The following is a 14,813-nucleotide window of genomic DNA, read 5'->3' on the forward strand; positions in this document are numbered from 1 at the left end:
CCCTCACCTTCCGTCCACAGCAGCAGGGAGCAGCACTATGGCAGCACTGACCTAAGATGGCCGCCAAGTGACGACACAGCTGACTCCGCCTTGAGCCATCTAGCCTTTATATACATATCTATGGATGCACCTGTTTGGGGTTGAGCTTGTTGACGTCATCGCGGTATGGGGGAAGGGAGTTAGATTTCTAAAGAGCAAAGGTGTATTTACACAGACTTTTACGTATAGTTTAGTTAAAAATATCTTTGGACGCACTTGAACTAGATCGTTAACGATGGCATGACTGTGATCGTACGGTGACTTTTTTTTACCGTGTCAGATTTAGGATTTTGTTGCGTTTTGGTGGGAATTCGACGGGAAAAAACTTCCGTGTAAACAAGAAATATGCCGAAGCTCGGTGTTATTGCGATCGTGCTCTTCGTATTTCCTATAGGTAAGTTAAGTTTCCATTTAAAATATCCACCAAGACTTAAACTGAAATCTTGCAGGTTGTTTTGCTATATTTTCTGTACGTTTTTTAGTAACAGGTGCATGAGAGCTCAATACACAGATCACGTGAGCATATATTTATTGACAAATGTATAAACTGTATGTATAAGTATTGTGTTGTGTATTTTCTCTTATGTTGTGCAAACATTTGAGCAACATTTTATACAAACAAATAATTTGTTGTTGAATTAAATTTTGAGGTCATACAAAAATCTGAATTTTTCTAGCTCTCAAATGTTTCATTAGTTAGAATTTGTCCTATTACTACAAATATTTCTTATCATCACAAATGATTAGAAAAGCCATTGAACAAATAAAAAGGTGTGGGAACATTGATCCAAACAGTGTATTAACTGCAGTCCCTCCCTTCCTTTTTCAGAGTTGATGTCTATCCAAGTTACAGTTATTGAAACAGAAAGACGCACGACTCTGTTTGCTTCAGTTACTCTGCGCTGTGATTACTCCACCTCTGCGAGTGCACAAGATGTTCTGGTCACATGGCGATACAAGTCCTTCTGTTTGGATCCAGTGCTGGAATATTACTCAACTGGTAAAGTTACAAGAGTACTGAGTATAGAATGCCTATATAGAAATATATAGCTGGCAAAGCTTTAATAGTCTAAATAATAAATATGACATAATGATCACTGTGACCAGTTTTGTATCTTTGTTCCTTAAGCGTATCAAGCAGCTCTGGCACTGAAGCAGGACCCAGCCAATGACTGTCAAGACAGTCAGCGAACTGTCCGCATAGTGATTCAGAAGAGGGGAATGAATGAAGCTACACTGGGGGCTGAGTATCGAAATCGCAAGATCACCATACAAAACAGTGAGTCTGAAACCCTGACGCATACATTGAAACTGATATTTTATCTACAGTATAGTCAAAGGTTATACGGTATGTAAGCAAAAACCAAATCTGCAGAGTTTCTATGTATTGATTTTTGGGAACATCTGCAGAATGGATTTATAACATAATTTATAACACAAAAATAAACAGTCTGTAATCATCTACAGTGTAGTCACCCTTTGCCTAAATTTGTGGTATTTAATCAAGCCATAACTTCTTGAGGTCTCTGCATTTTAAACCATGTTAAAGGAGTCTACATCTATTTCGCAGGCTTATTGGCTGCTTTTTAAATATTTAATCTTCCGTTTTAGTCATCCATTTAAAAAAAATTATTATAGGAGTGAGGCGATTTTAAACCGCAGAAATGAGACTCCAATTTTATGGAGAAAATACTTGGCAATGGTGTTAAATGATTAATTTGTGCATGGCATGTCTTGAAGCATATTTAAAACACCACATAGACATACAGTACTGTGCAAAAGCCTAGCCACCATGCTACCATTAGATTTGTTGTTTTTGCCTTTGTATAGTGATCATATATAATTATTTCTTAGTCTCTTTATTATAATACAACCAGAAAATACAGGAAATGTGAATGTAGTATTAAAACCAGTACAAATGTATAAGCTGAAGAGTCAAGTATTTAGGGTAAACTCCCCTTCCACTTGAGCAATAGCAGGCGGCTGCAGGATCCCTTAAACCTAAACGAAATTAAATCCTAATGTGTAATCGAATCACTTCAGGACTTCAGTCTCCTCAAAAAAGCTCAAGATGTATTTCGTGCCAAGAGAGGTCACACTAAATACTGACTGATGTCTGAAGAAGACATTTAGTTCTGAAAATAGTTTTGTTTTTAATTTTGTGTACATATTTCTTGTATTTTCTGTTTGCATCTTAAAAAAAGAGTTAAAAATAAATACGAATGGACATTAAAACTTTGCTAAAACAACAAAGCTGGTGATGGTGGCCTAAGACTTTTGCACAGTACTGTATAAACAACAATAAAACTTGATTTTCACCACAGGGGGACTTTGAGCATGCTACATTTTTGTATGTGTGTAAATTACAGATGCAGACCTGGTTATCAATGAGGTCATGTGGTGGGACAACGGCATGTATTTTTGCGCCGTCGACGCACCAGGTGATGTTGTGGGGGACTCTGACAAGGAAATCAGGCTCATAGTGTATCGTAAGTATTAGCGTATTGAACTCGCATTGAATCACAGAGAAGCTCAAAGACGCTGATGATGTCACGCTTTTTGTTCTTCAGACTGGCTGACAGTGCTGCTCATGATTCTTGGAGCTTTGCTTCTGATCATATTATTTGGCATCTGCTGCTGCCAGTGCTGCCCTCAGTGCTGCTGCTGCTATGTGCGCTGCCCCTGTTGTCCTCGAACCTGCTGCTGCCCAGAAGATGGTATTTAAATCTGTTAGCTCTATGTCCCTGTAGTATCTGTTTGTGTATGCTTCTAGATAAAAATAGACAGATAATCGCTTTTTTGTGCCCAAGGGTAGCCATGAAATGTGTTGATAATCTTTGATCTAAATATGAAAATAATTGCTGTAATGTATGTCATGAAAAATGGCTGTCATAAAACATTATCAGTCAGCACCTTATTCATTAAAATGACTTTTTGAGAGATCATGCCATTATATTAAGATCTTATATATTTGTGTAATGTTCAATGTGTTTTAGCTGTGATGCGCCACAGAATGATTCGTGATGCTCAGAAGTCAATGGTGCCATGGTTTAATGGCCATCCCATTTATGCTCCTATTGCCTCAAATGCATCTTCTCAAGGGAACCCGCTCCTGTATTCAGGTAAAGATTACTACTTTCAATAATTCGCTTATACACTTCAAAGATGAGTGCACTAATGCAGTTCTTCCTTGCATCAGGTTCTTTTTCTCAACCTCCATCCAAAAACAACTATCCCATGGGCCCGATGGTCATTCCTTCCCCTCAGCCTATCCCCCCCTTCGTACCGCCCCATGGATACCATCCAAATGACAGCATGAAAGGGAGTATACCTGGAAATAACCAGATGTTAGATTTTCTCGAGAACCAGGTAAGAGGAATGGAGATGGCACCCACGATGTTCCAGCCTCAGCAACAATACGCACCAGTCCCGCTTGAGCACCATCAACCTCAATATATGGCTTCACCACCCCAGGCAGTATCCTATCCAGCCAGGCCGCCCAGCATGCTGTCAGCCCTGGGTGACATGGGTGTCCAAGGTGCGGAGCGCAGGGTTATCCAGCTCCCTCCAATCATAGGCAGAGCAAAATCGAGCTCTCGGCGGGCCAATGACGGTGCCCATGGGAGATCTAGGCACTCTAGTCAGTCCAGTGGTAGTACTAACCGCAATGGCCGTCATCGTGATGACTCCTGGAGGGAGCCGGCATCTTCACGCAGAGGGATTCCACGCAGCTACAGTGATCAGTCAGACTTAGATGAAAGACGTGGAGGTCGTGGTTCCACGGGACGCAGGGCACGTTCAGGTTCAGATGAGTCTCGCCCACGCATTCGCAGTAAAGCGGAGCTGCTGGAGGAGTTGGAGCGTGCAAATCTGAGGGACAGGAGCTATTTGCCTCCACGCAGGAGCTCCTGGAGTTCAGCTGAGGAGAATGATTATACAAAATCGAAGCGATCTCAAGGGAGATTGCTTGAGAAGCCTCCAGATTACTCTACCATTGACATTTTGTCTGGCGACATCAAGAGGAGCGACCACATCTCAGTAAGAGTTTAGACCCATGACAAGTTTACAAAAAGAGGCTGTGATAATATGCAGTGGCCCCACAAAATATTTGGACACTTAACAGGGACACAGGGATGACATATATTTGAAGGCAAAACCCGGAGGCGAGTTAGCATTTTAGCACTTGCGGATCCATCGTCCTGAAGTAAATGGTTTTTTTGAATGGGGTTTTAGTTACCCTCCTTAAATAAGATATTGGGTTAGCATCAGCCCAAGATATTTTCAAGCTTTATTTTACGACATAAAACACACTAGTAATACCTGCACTTGTGACTTTTTAAAGCTTTAAAGTGTCTTAGCTTGTTGGACAAAATGTGTAAGCGTTATAAACCTTTGTTAAACACTAAGCTTATTTTTTTGTAATAATACAAAAGTCTATGGTAAAAAAATGAATGGGCTTTTTGTCGAGGGAACCAGTGTCCCACATAATTTTGGGATGGCCAACAAAAATATGTCATCCCTCCAGCACTCTATTAAAGGTGCCATAGAATAAAAAAAACTGCATTTACCTAGGCATAGATGAATAATAAGGGTTCTGCATGCAAAAACTGCTGGAAAACAGGTCAATCTCATAACACAGACTGTAATGTAACAAACAACGTGTTTACAAATGTGAGCTACTGGCATGAGCCGCAGAGCAATCAGAACAGAGCTCAACATTATTATTCATTATTACTTCCAAATAGGGCAAAAATAGACCATTTCTTTCTAAGGACAAATCCTAGGGTTGTAAATAGACATGTAAAAACTTTCTAGATAATTTTTGCACTTAATTAAGTTACATACCTTTTATGTAGATATCAAAGAGCAATTTGATGCATTCTTTGGCACCTTTAAGGTTGTAACTGTACCTCTGACATCTATGTGAACTTGACAGGAACTAACTTTAAACATCCACAAAAACATCTTTGTACCATATGGTTAAAAGTAGCATTTTCTGGCCTGTATATTATACTTGTTGAAGTTTTATTTAATAATTGTTTTAAAATGTGTCTTTAAATAGATTTTTGTATAAGAGTATGAGAGAAGACAAAATAATTGTGATCTGTAGTGAAATCCAGTCTTTGAAATGACCTTACTCTGTAAATATTAAATATATCTATATCTATGTTATTTTCACATAATGTTCTTTACATTATATAGGATCATGATTTTATGTAAGAAACAGCAAATCACAAAAAAATGACTTTAGCTGGGTTTTCACAGACGTGTCAATTTTGACCTTATATTTTTAAAACTGCTCTCCCATTATTTTATTTCTCTCCACCTTATCCTGTTAACACTTGTTTGAGTTTTTTACGTAATTTTTTTCCATTCAATTTCAGTTTATTTCGAGTTCATAATGAAGTATTGGTTAGTTACTTCAGATAACTGTCTGTGTTAAATGAACATAAGTGAATAAATGTTATAATTTTTCAATGATAATTTATCTCGCTCTTACAGGAAAAGAGTTCACGCAGTGGTACAAGCGTCGTGATCTGAATTCTCATCCTTCTATCATCTTTGTCCTTCATTTCCAACCTGATTTGTTACTACATTTGCCTGTTTACTGGAACAGACTACTGTCATTGGGAGTAATGGTGCACTATTGAGCAACAAATAACAATTGAGCACAGATTTGACCTCTGGAGGCTCTGCAGCTTTGTTTTTATCTGATGTATTTAAAATATTATGTGATCACCTTTAAACATTTCTTTGTTTTATACTGATAATGAAACTGTTTTATTATAGCTTGTTGAATTGAATTGAATGTAGAAACTGTTTCTGTTATGCTACATATTTCCAAGTGAAAACAGCTCTGTGAGCAAAAAACCAACAATTGTAGGCATGGACTCTCACCCCCCCCCCACCCCCCTTTGGGAGTGGGGGTTCAGAAAAGCTGGAGAGAACTAAATAAAGGTTATAAAAGGGTTCTTTTAGGAAAGAAGGTTCTTAAAAGAAATCTCAATACTCAATTTTTATAATCCACAAAATGGTTTTCCACAACAATCAATCGTTTGTGCAACAGATTGGTTCTGTGGTTTTTAAAGGTTATTTCTTTATGGAGCCATACAGCCAGATGTATGTATCTGGCTGTATGGCTCCATAAAGAAATAACCTTTAAAGGTTTATAATTTATAGGAACCTTTTTTTTAAGTGCTGGTCTGAGATAGATTTAAATGCAAAACTTTAGTGCAGAAAAAGTAATTTTATAGAGCCAAATATATTTTTTTGTAGTTAGACAAGTATCATGCTTTAAACAAACGGGTTTTCGTGCTGACTTTAAAAAAAAAGAGTTTGCAGTGAAGTGAAGGTTGTACAGTAGTTCAATTAAGTTTACTTTTTACTTATATTTGGTGTTTGTCTGTAGTACTTGTTGTTGGTTTGTTATGTCTTTTTGTTCTGAACTGTTATTCAAATATCATGTTTATATAGGGAAAGAAATTGTGTCCATATATGTTTTATTCTTTGCATTTTCTTAAACAACAGACTTATTTTATTCATTGTATTGTTGTAGGCCATGAACTGTACTATCTGCATTAAGGAGAAATGCCTTTCTGGTCTTTGTATGTCTCTTGCTGAAATTGTTTTAGACACTGGATGAAAATGGGTGAAAATTTTCTTTCAAAGCCTTTTAAATTTTACCATGCATCAATGTAACTAAATCAGTTTTATGAAATACTTTTTTATATATATTAAAGTACAATAATAAAAATAATGTATTCAAAAAGTATAAAAACTTTTTTTTTTCAAAGAATCGTAATAAATCTCTTATCATTCCAAGAATGTATGACCAAACAACTTTTATGAAGAATTGAATTAATTAACTGTTATAAAATAGCAAAAAAAGTTTTAACAAACAAAAGACGTCCGTGTGGGGGTAGACGGGTTTACAAATTACCGCTTTATAAGGAAACGCCGTCACTCGAATCGCGTCCTCCTGTTGGCCATCTTGCTTAAAAGGGGCGGGAAGTTCAACTTCACTCAAAGCTGCGCAGACCGATCGACGTATGACATCAAGAACCGCGAGTTCGACTCGAAAGCTTACCTTACTCGTTTGTCCTCGAATGCTCTCGCGGTTCTTTGTTGTCATGAGTCGATTGTTCTGCGCAGACCCGCACAAAATAGAACACGCCTAACATCAAACAAACCTGGATCGTTTGTTTAACTGATTACAGCACATTATCATCCTCCGCGGCTGAACGATCGTTGGGGAGACTGGCAGGAGCAGGATACAGTTTGTATTAACCTGGTGAATCAGAGGCTGCCGGTGGACTGATCAGCACAGAGTCGGGCTGTTGTTAGGTACGTAAACAAACCGGTCGTGTAGAGAAACAATGCCGATCGACATCCAAAACGTGCAGCCGGCCTAAAAATAAAATAAGCTTGAATTAGTTTATTGAGCATCTACACATCGTAATTCATTTTCGATCACCAACCGTTTGTTGCAGATAATTGTGTTCCACCCAAAGGCCTTGTTTACGGGACAAACTTGCTGAACTTGCAAGTTCTCTATTAATAATCATATTTGCTTCTTTGTTGCAGCTTTAACACTCTCTTTGACAAAAAGCGAAACACCAGAATGATAACCATGAGTTGGGTTAACGAAAATACTTACGTTACTACTGTGAATTCATTATTCATTACCCTTATGAAAATTAACCAGTTTTTTTATTTGTGGGAAAATTGTGGTAACCGTGTTTTTTGGTGTATTGATAACTATTAAAGCCATGGTCCACTAGAATTTTTGTGACGCTATCTATTGTTTTTCAGTAGGTGTTTAAAACAGATTTCTGAATATTTTCATAATTTTTATGACATTGATGCCAAGTTACTACAGTCTTATTGTAAATAACTCTGGTACATTTTGGCATTGCCTTTCCTAAACCTGAATTGTCTTGGTTTGCAGGAATTATGAACTCTCTCTCGGGTAAGAGTGTGCTGTCCCTGTGCAGGGTTTTCTCCAGTCCACCGTGTCTTCCTGCTGCTCTCACTGGGGCAGTGAGGGTCTGTCACTCAGGTGTGGGGTCCCAGGGCACCGTCTTTACCAAAAAGCGGGGCTATGATATCACCAGGAACCCCCACCTGAACAAGGTAAGCACCAAAACTCGGATGGAGGATGGCGAGAGGGATCTGATATTTAATTTTGTACAAAGCCGATGTGAGATTGGCATATTCTACGTGACTGGTATTGCACTGTCAGCAGCTAGAGCTTTGATATAATTTTATAGCATATATTAATGCCAAAGTCCATTAATTGATAAGAGATATAAAGATAACAAAGTAGCATGCATGCAAAGTTTGATTTATAGCATAGTGATCTCATGATGGTAGAACAATTGATGTATGTTCCACATTAGAGATCTGAATTGTAAGAGAAGTGAAAGTTGCCTCTGAATATGTGGGGGTTTGAAGATTTCGTATTTAGTACATGTGAAGTTGCATATGACGACTTATAGCAGTTTTGGAGCGGTTTAAATGTTGCTTTCACATACAATGTCCTGTTTGCAAAGACTTGCAAGCCTAACCCTAAGAATTGCCTTTGACGCCACAATGGATGGAAAATGTAAGACGTAAACATAATGAATGGAGAATCTTAACAGGGGAGGGTGGCCATGCCTGCTTCCCATTGGTTAGAAATAAATAGATCCAGCATGTGATGTGACCACCCCAAACTGGGAATTTGCTCAGAGGCAGGTCCGGCTAGCAGGGCGATCGTTTGTATTCAAACCAGACTGTAAAATGAGCGAGGCATTTTTGGTTGGCATGTGCAGCTGTCACGTGTTGTTGGTAAAGGAATCATGTGCTACAACAGGGCATGGCGTTCACTCTGGAAGAACGGTTACAGCTGGGTATCCACGGCCTGCTTCCTCCCTGTTTCCTATCTCAGGATGTACAAGTGCTTCGGGTCATGAAGAGTTACGAGACACGCAGCAACCCACTTGACAAGTAAACAGACCCACAATACTTACCTTGACCTGAAGCCACAATGTCAAACAATACTTTAGTATTTAACTACACTACTTATACTCTTTTCAATATCTCACCACCTAGATACATATTGCTGATGACCCTGCAGGACAGGAATGAAAAACTTTTTTATCGTGTGTTGACCTCTGACATTGAAGAATTCATGCCTATTGTCTATACTCCTACTGTGGGCCTGGCCTGTCAACAGTATGGCCTAGCTTTCAGAAGACCAAGGTGAATATTTATTTACATATTCTGTACCTCGCATGACTAGTTTAGCCAGACCTATGCTGAATCGCGTGCTTTTACCTAAAACACCTAAAGCAGCCCTACTGGTTTTCATGCAAAAAGAAAATATGTTGTATAGCTGTAGTACAACAGTGTTTGCCTCAAATGACACACCCATACACCACCCATATGCGGTTGTATGCATACTGCGGTCAAAAAAATCATGGCAATTAGATTTGTATTATGCATTGATTTAGATGATTTAATATGATGATTACAGTGGTGAGGTCATGTGATGAGTGTGTGTGCTTTTTTCCTAGAGGGCTGTTTATCACAATCCATGATAAGGGACATATTGCCTCCATGCTTAACTCCTGGCCGGAGCAGGACATCAAGGTTTGTGCAGCACAAATGGATTGTCAACTACTGCTACTATATGGACGATTTAATTATTTGTACATTAATAGGCCATCGTGGTGACTGATGGAGAGAGAATCCTAGGATTAGGAGACCTGGGCAGTTATGGAATGGGCATCCCAGTGGGCAAACTGGCTTTGTATACAGCATGCGGAGGAGTGCCACCCCAGCAATGCTTGCCTGTGCTGCTAGATGTGGGAACTGATAATCAGGTACAAGAATAATTGGATTGTAATACGAAATGCATGATGTAAAATTTAGTTTTTGATGTTTGTAGTAGTAGTAAACCGATGTGTTTGATTTTAACCTTATTGTCCATGTTGAAACCCACTTCTGTTTGTTTTCATTCAGACTCTCTTGGATGACCCTTTGTATATCGGTTTGAAGCACAAAAGAGTGAGGGGCAAAGAATACGATGATCTTATTGATGAGTTCATGCAAGCCGTCACTGACAAGTAAGTTGTTTAGGGGTGTGAAATTAAAGGGGATATATGTTTAAGTGCAATAATTGGGTCCCCAGTGCTTCTATCAACCTAGAAAATGTGAAAAAGATCAACCCAATAACTTAGTTTTGGTAAACCATTCTCTGCAAGAATGTGAAAAAATAGGTCATTGATATTTGACTCCCCCTGTGATGTCAGAAGGGGATAATACCGCCCCTTAATCTGCACTATGCATCCACGGCACTGCCATTTAGTGCAGAGATCAGCTCATATTCATTTTAAAAGACACACCCAAAACAACACATTTTTGCTCACACCTACAAAGTGCCAATTTTAACATGCTATAATCAATTATCTATATGATATTTTGAGCTAAAACTTTACATACGTACTCTGAAGACACCAAATATTTATTTTAAATCTTAAAAAGTCTTGTGAAATGTCCCCTTTAAGACGTGCAAAATAAACTTTTTTTAAAGATTGTTTATGTCATTTGTTTCAGGTATGGGATGAATTGTCTTATTCAGTTTGAGGATTTTGCCAATAGCAATGCATTTCGCATCCTCAATAAGTACCGTAACCGTTTCTGCACCTTTAATGATGATATCCAAGGTAAGCATGATGCACAATATAACATCAATCAAAAAAGTAATTGTGGGTTAACACAGACGCACGCACGAACGCGCGCACACACACACATTTGATTTAATCTGAAGACTATCTGTCTGTCAAACAGGGCTGTTGTTTGCTGATTTGGTAGTAAAGATTTTGATTATTTGTATTATTAATTTTAAGTCCTAAACTGAAGCCCATATCCCCTCTATCTTTTTCAGGCACAGCTTCAGTTGCTGTGGCTGGGATCCTCGCTGCTCTTAAAATAACAAAGAACAAACTTTCTGACCACAAGTTCGTATTTCAGGGAGCTGGAGAGGTAATGCAGATTTAGCCGTTAACATATACCGATAAAATGCATATACCATAAATAAGAATATTCAGTCATTTATTTACCTAAAAAAGCATAAATCCAATGTTTATGTTGTAAAACTTATACATATATATTTATCAACATTTCAAAACTGCTAGTATGATCATTTACCAATTATTTTTTACTTCTTCCATTGTCACATGACCAGGCTGCCTTGGGCATTGCTCACTTACTGGTCATGGCCATGGCCAAGGAGGGTGTGTCTCATGCTGAAGCCGTTAAGAGGATTTGGATGGTGGATTCCAAAGGACTCATTGTCAAGGTTAACCAACCTAAAAATTTCTCTCTTTCTATCGTTCTCTCAAGCTGTATTTGTCTTCCTACATGAAAGTTAAAGGGGACATATCATGAAAATCTGACTTTTTCTATGTTTAAGTGCTATAATTGGGTCCCAGTGCTTCTGTCAACCTAGAAAATGTGAAAAAGATCAACTCAGTAACTTAGTTTTGTAAAACCATTATACTTAAGCATGTGAAAAATAGGTAATCTAAATTTGGTAATACCGCCCCTTAATCTGCACTATCAGCTCATTTGCATTTAAAAGGACACACCCAAAACAGCACATTTTTGCTCACACCTACAAAGTGGCAATTTTAACATGTTATAATAAATTATCTATATGGTATTTTGAGCTTAAACTTTACATATGTACTCTGGGGACACCAAAGATTTATTTTACATCCTAAAAAAGTCTTGTGAAATGTCCCCTTTAAATGCAGTTGTACATTTTCACCATCTCAATTTGTGTCTCTTTGTCTTTTAGGGTAGAGGTAATCTGAATCATGAAAAGGAGGAATTTGCTCATGACCATCCACACATAAAAACTCTGGAGGAAGTAGTGGAAACCATCAAGCCTACTGCTATCATTGGTATGAGTTGCATAACCACAATGGCTGCATATGCAAGAATGACAAATCTATACTCGGGTTCCCACGATCCTTGAAAGTTTGTGAATCTGGGGGGAAAAAATCAAGGCCCTGGGAAGTTTTTGAAAATATATATATATACATAGATGCAGGTCATTGAAAGTGCTTGAATCTGTTTTATGCAAGAAGTTTTCTGGAAAAAAATCCATATTATTCCCTGTGTAGTGTAGGATATCATAAAAAAACACACCTACTAAACTATTCGCTTCAAATGCTTATATGTTCTGTATGCGAATGTTGATTCATACCAAAATGCTTTTTTGCATAATTGTGTTTGACACATGAAAACGTCTCTGGTTACGTATGTAACTGTTGTTCCCTGAGAAGGGTACTCGCTCTGCGTCTACCTTGCTATACTTCCTGCGTCCCTGTAACACCATCTTTAGCAATATTTCAGATAGAGATATACTTCCTGGCTCCCGTGTCACCCTGTCTTTGTCGTTAAGCCTCACCATTGGTTGAATTTGATATACACATTCAGACGCACTTACCCTTGGAGGCGTCCCCAAGGTGTCACCACAGTGACGCAGCGCGAGTTCCCTCTAAAGGGAACTGTAACAATTTATCTTAAAAGATAACGCGATGTAACCTTGCTCTCACTTGAAATGTGTCCCCACATTTAGTCCTTGAATTTAAGGGTATTGGACCTGGAAAGTTCTTGAATTTGAAGGTGTGGGAACCCTGTATACTTTTCTTGTCTTGAATCATGTCCTGTACACACTTAGTAAATAATGATCACACAGGATTCACTCCTGCATCAAATATGGATTTCTCACTTCTACCTTTTTTCTCACGTTTACACAGTTAAGCCACAAGGGGGCATTACAATTTTAAATATTTTAGACTACCATTGAGTGTTTTTTTTTGTCTCTGTAATCCCTTAAACAGGTGTGGCTGCTATAAGTGGTGCCTTTACTGAGAAAATCATCAAAAACATGGCAGTTTACAATGAGCGACCAATCATTTTTGCCCTCAGCAATCCTACAAGCAAAGCTGAGTGCACAGCAGAGCAATGCTACACGCTAACTGAGGTAACCAACGCTTGATTTATTTGCATAATATGCTGCTAGTGGGTATAATTATATATAACGTCTATTGTGGCACGTGTGTGTATCACAGGGTAGGGGTATATTTGCCAGTGGAAGCCCCTTTAAAAAGGTGACTCTGCCAGATGGACGCACCTTCTACCCCGGTCAAGGAAACAACGCTTACGTGTTTCCCGGTGTAGCATTGGGAGTCATCGCCTGTGGTGTGCGCCACATCTCAGAGGAAATTTTCCTTACCACAGCAGAGGTGAGAATGCATGTAGTTAGCGTGTAAATGGTTATGTTTTAATAAACAGCTCTTATTAAAGCACTGTTGATTATTTCTCTCTTAGGCAATATCAGAAATGGTTACCGAAGAGCATCTAGCCGAGGGTAGACTGTACCCTCCTCTAAATACCATCAGAGAGGCATCCTTCAAAATTGCTGTTAGGGTAAATGTTTTTGCATACAGAATTTAAACTATAAGTACTCAAATTTATTTGAAGTATAAAATGAGACCATGCTACATTAAGATATTAATAACTGAGCAAATTAGTTTATATGAGCTTTCTGTGGAGCCATGTGTATTTACTCTTCTTGTTTCTCCGTCAGATTGTGGACTATGCCTACAAGCAGGGAATTGCTTCCTGGTATCCCGAACCCAAAGATAAAGAAGCCTTTGTTTTATCCCATGTCTACAACTCCGACTACGACTCCTTTACTGTGGATTCATACAGCTGGCCCAAGGACGCCATGCAGGTTCAGGATGTGTAGATCATTAGTTAACCAGCCTCTGTATTACAGTTTACTCTTATCAGTCACATACCTTATCTCTTATTTCATAATCATTTGTTAGACACTCCAGTTACGCCCAGTGCTAAAACAGTAGCTGCTCTGACTGATTTCAGAGAGCAACATAAAATATAATGTCAATACTGCCTTCAGGATGCATTTCCAGTTGCAATATCCTCATCCCTATTCAATTCCAGATCATGGAATTGAATTGCAGGTATCTGTTTAAAGCGGTCATAAACGGTTATTTTACCATTGGACCTCTACGGTCTTTCTTTTAGGTTAGCAATTTTTCTGCACTTGTTATTTTTAACTAGTTATCTACTCAAGTAATTGATCACTCCTGTAAATGCAAATATCAGCGTAGGGAGAGACTGTTCCTGTACGGTGACTCCCACGTGGCTGTCCTGCATGTTTGTACAAAGAGGAATTTCGACTGCCGTGTGAATCAAGTGCTTTTTAAGATGTACTTTTGTAACATTTCTCATTGTGACACATGTTATGCCAAAGTTTTCATTTTTATTTTAAATGTATTGTCAAGGAGCAATGAGTGTTGGTCATTGTTAGCTTGAGTTAAGTTTATTTAAGTGACCATCTGAGATGAAGATATTTGTCTTTTATTTGGCAGTATGTGGAATTGTTTTTATTGTTTCTCCTCATTTAGATTTATGAAGCTTTGCTTATGAATAACGCACAACTGGATTTCTATTTTCGGATATTCAGAGATTTTAAAGGGACAGTGACTTTTAAATAAACAATTTTAAAGAAAGATGTGGGATTGTTTTACGGATTACTTTTACACCACTGGTTCTTGCAAATTCTGTCAATGCAACTTTAAACACTTTTAGACTTAATTCAACTAATTTTTAGGGTACTGCCCTGGTGACAGCTAGGAAACATTTTTTGACTATGCAGGTAAATAACCACGGTTTTAAAGGGTAACTATACG

General features: G+C 38.4%; 2 protein-coding genes across 2 annotated transcripts; both read left to right on the forward strand.

Annotated features, from left to right (window-relative positions):
- Positions 1-141: 141 nt before the first annotated feature.
- Positions 142-6,153, forward strand: ildr1b (immunoglobulin-like domain containing receptor 1b). Its single transcript, XM_065251899.2, has 8 exons — positions 142-433; positions 869-1,039; positions 1,169-1,318; positions 2,409-2,528; positions 2,610-2,756; positions 3,036-3,161; positions 3,239-4,077; positions 5,542-6,153. Exons 1-8 carry the CDS (start codon positions 385-387, stop codon positions 5,578-5,580), a joined length of 1,641 nt encoding a protein of 546 aa, XP_065107971.1. The 5' UTR covers positions 142-384; the 3' UTR covers positions 5,581-6,153.
- A 1,051-nt stretch (positions 6,154-7,204) lies between these two features.
- On the forward strand, positions 7,205-14,633 carry me3 (malic enzyme 3, NADP(+)-dependent, mitochondrial). The gene is made up of 15 exons (XM_065251898.1): positions 7,205-7,383; positions 7,988-8,172; positions 8,894-9,027; positions 9,133-9,282; positions 9,597-9,672; positions 9,744-9,905; positions 10,045-10,148; positions 10,639-10,748; positions 10,970-11,067; positions 11,270-11,383; positions 11,885-11,990; positions 12,936-13,078; positions 13,167-13,340; positions 13,426-13,524; positions 13,685-14,633. Exons 2-15 carry the CDS (start codon positions 7,993-7,995, stop codon positions 13,844-13,846), a joined length of 1,812 nt encoding a protein of 603 aa, XP_065107970.1. The 5' UTR covers positions 7,205-7,383; positions 7,988-7,992; the 3' UTR covers positions 13,847-14,633.
- Positions 14,634-14,813: the final 180 nt, after the last annotated feature.

The sequence above is a fragment of the Paramisgurnus dabryanus genome, chromosome 15, assembly GCF_030506205.2.
Source record: "Paramisgurnus dabryanus chromosome 15, PD_genome_1.1, whole genome shotgun sequence".
NCBI classification, from domain to species: Eukaryota; Metazoa; Chordata; class Actinopteri; order Cypriniformes; family Cobitidae; genus Paramisgurnus; species Paramisgurnus dabryanus.

Coding starts and splice junctions, on each gene's coding strand:
- ildr1b (XM_065251899.2), top strand. CDS start 385: ATGCCGAAGCTCGGTGTTATTGCGATCGTGCTCTTCGTATTTCCTATA. Junction 1,319..2,408: donor CAAGATCACCATACAAAACA/GTGAGTCTGAAA, acceptor TGTAAATTACAG/ATGCAGACCTGGTTATCAAT. Junction 3,162..3,238: donor GAACCCGCTCCTGTATTCAG/GTAAAGATTACT, acceptor TCCTTGCATCAG/GTTCTTTTTCTCAACCTCCA.
- me3 (XM_065251898.1), top strand. CDS start 7,993: ATGAACTCTCTCTCGGGTAAGAGTGTGCTGTCCCTGTGCAGGGTTTTC. Junction 10,749..10,969: donor CTTTAATGATGATATCCAAG/GTAAGCATGATG, acceptor TATCTTTTTCAG/GCACAGCTTCAGTTGCTGTG. Junction 11,991..12,935: donor CAAGCCTACTGCTATCATTG/GTATGAGTTGCA, acceptor TCCCTTAAACAG/GTGTGGCTGCTATAAGTGGT.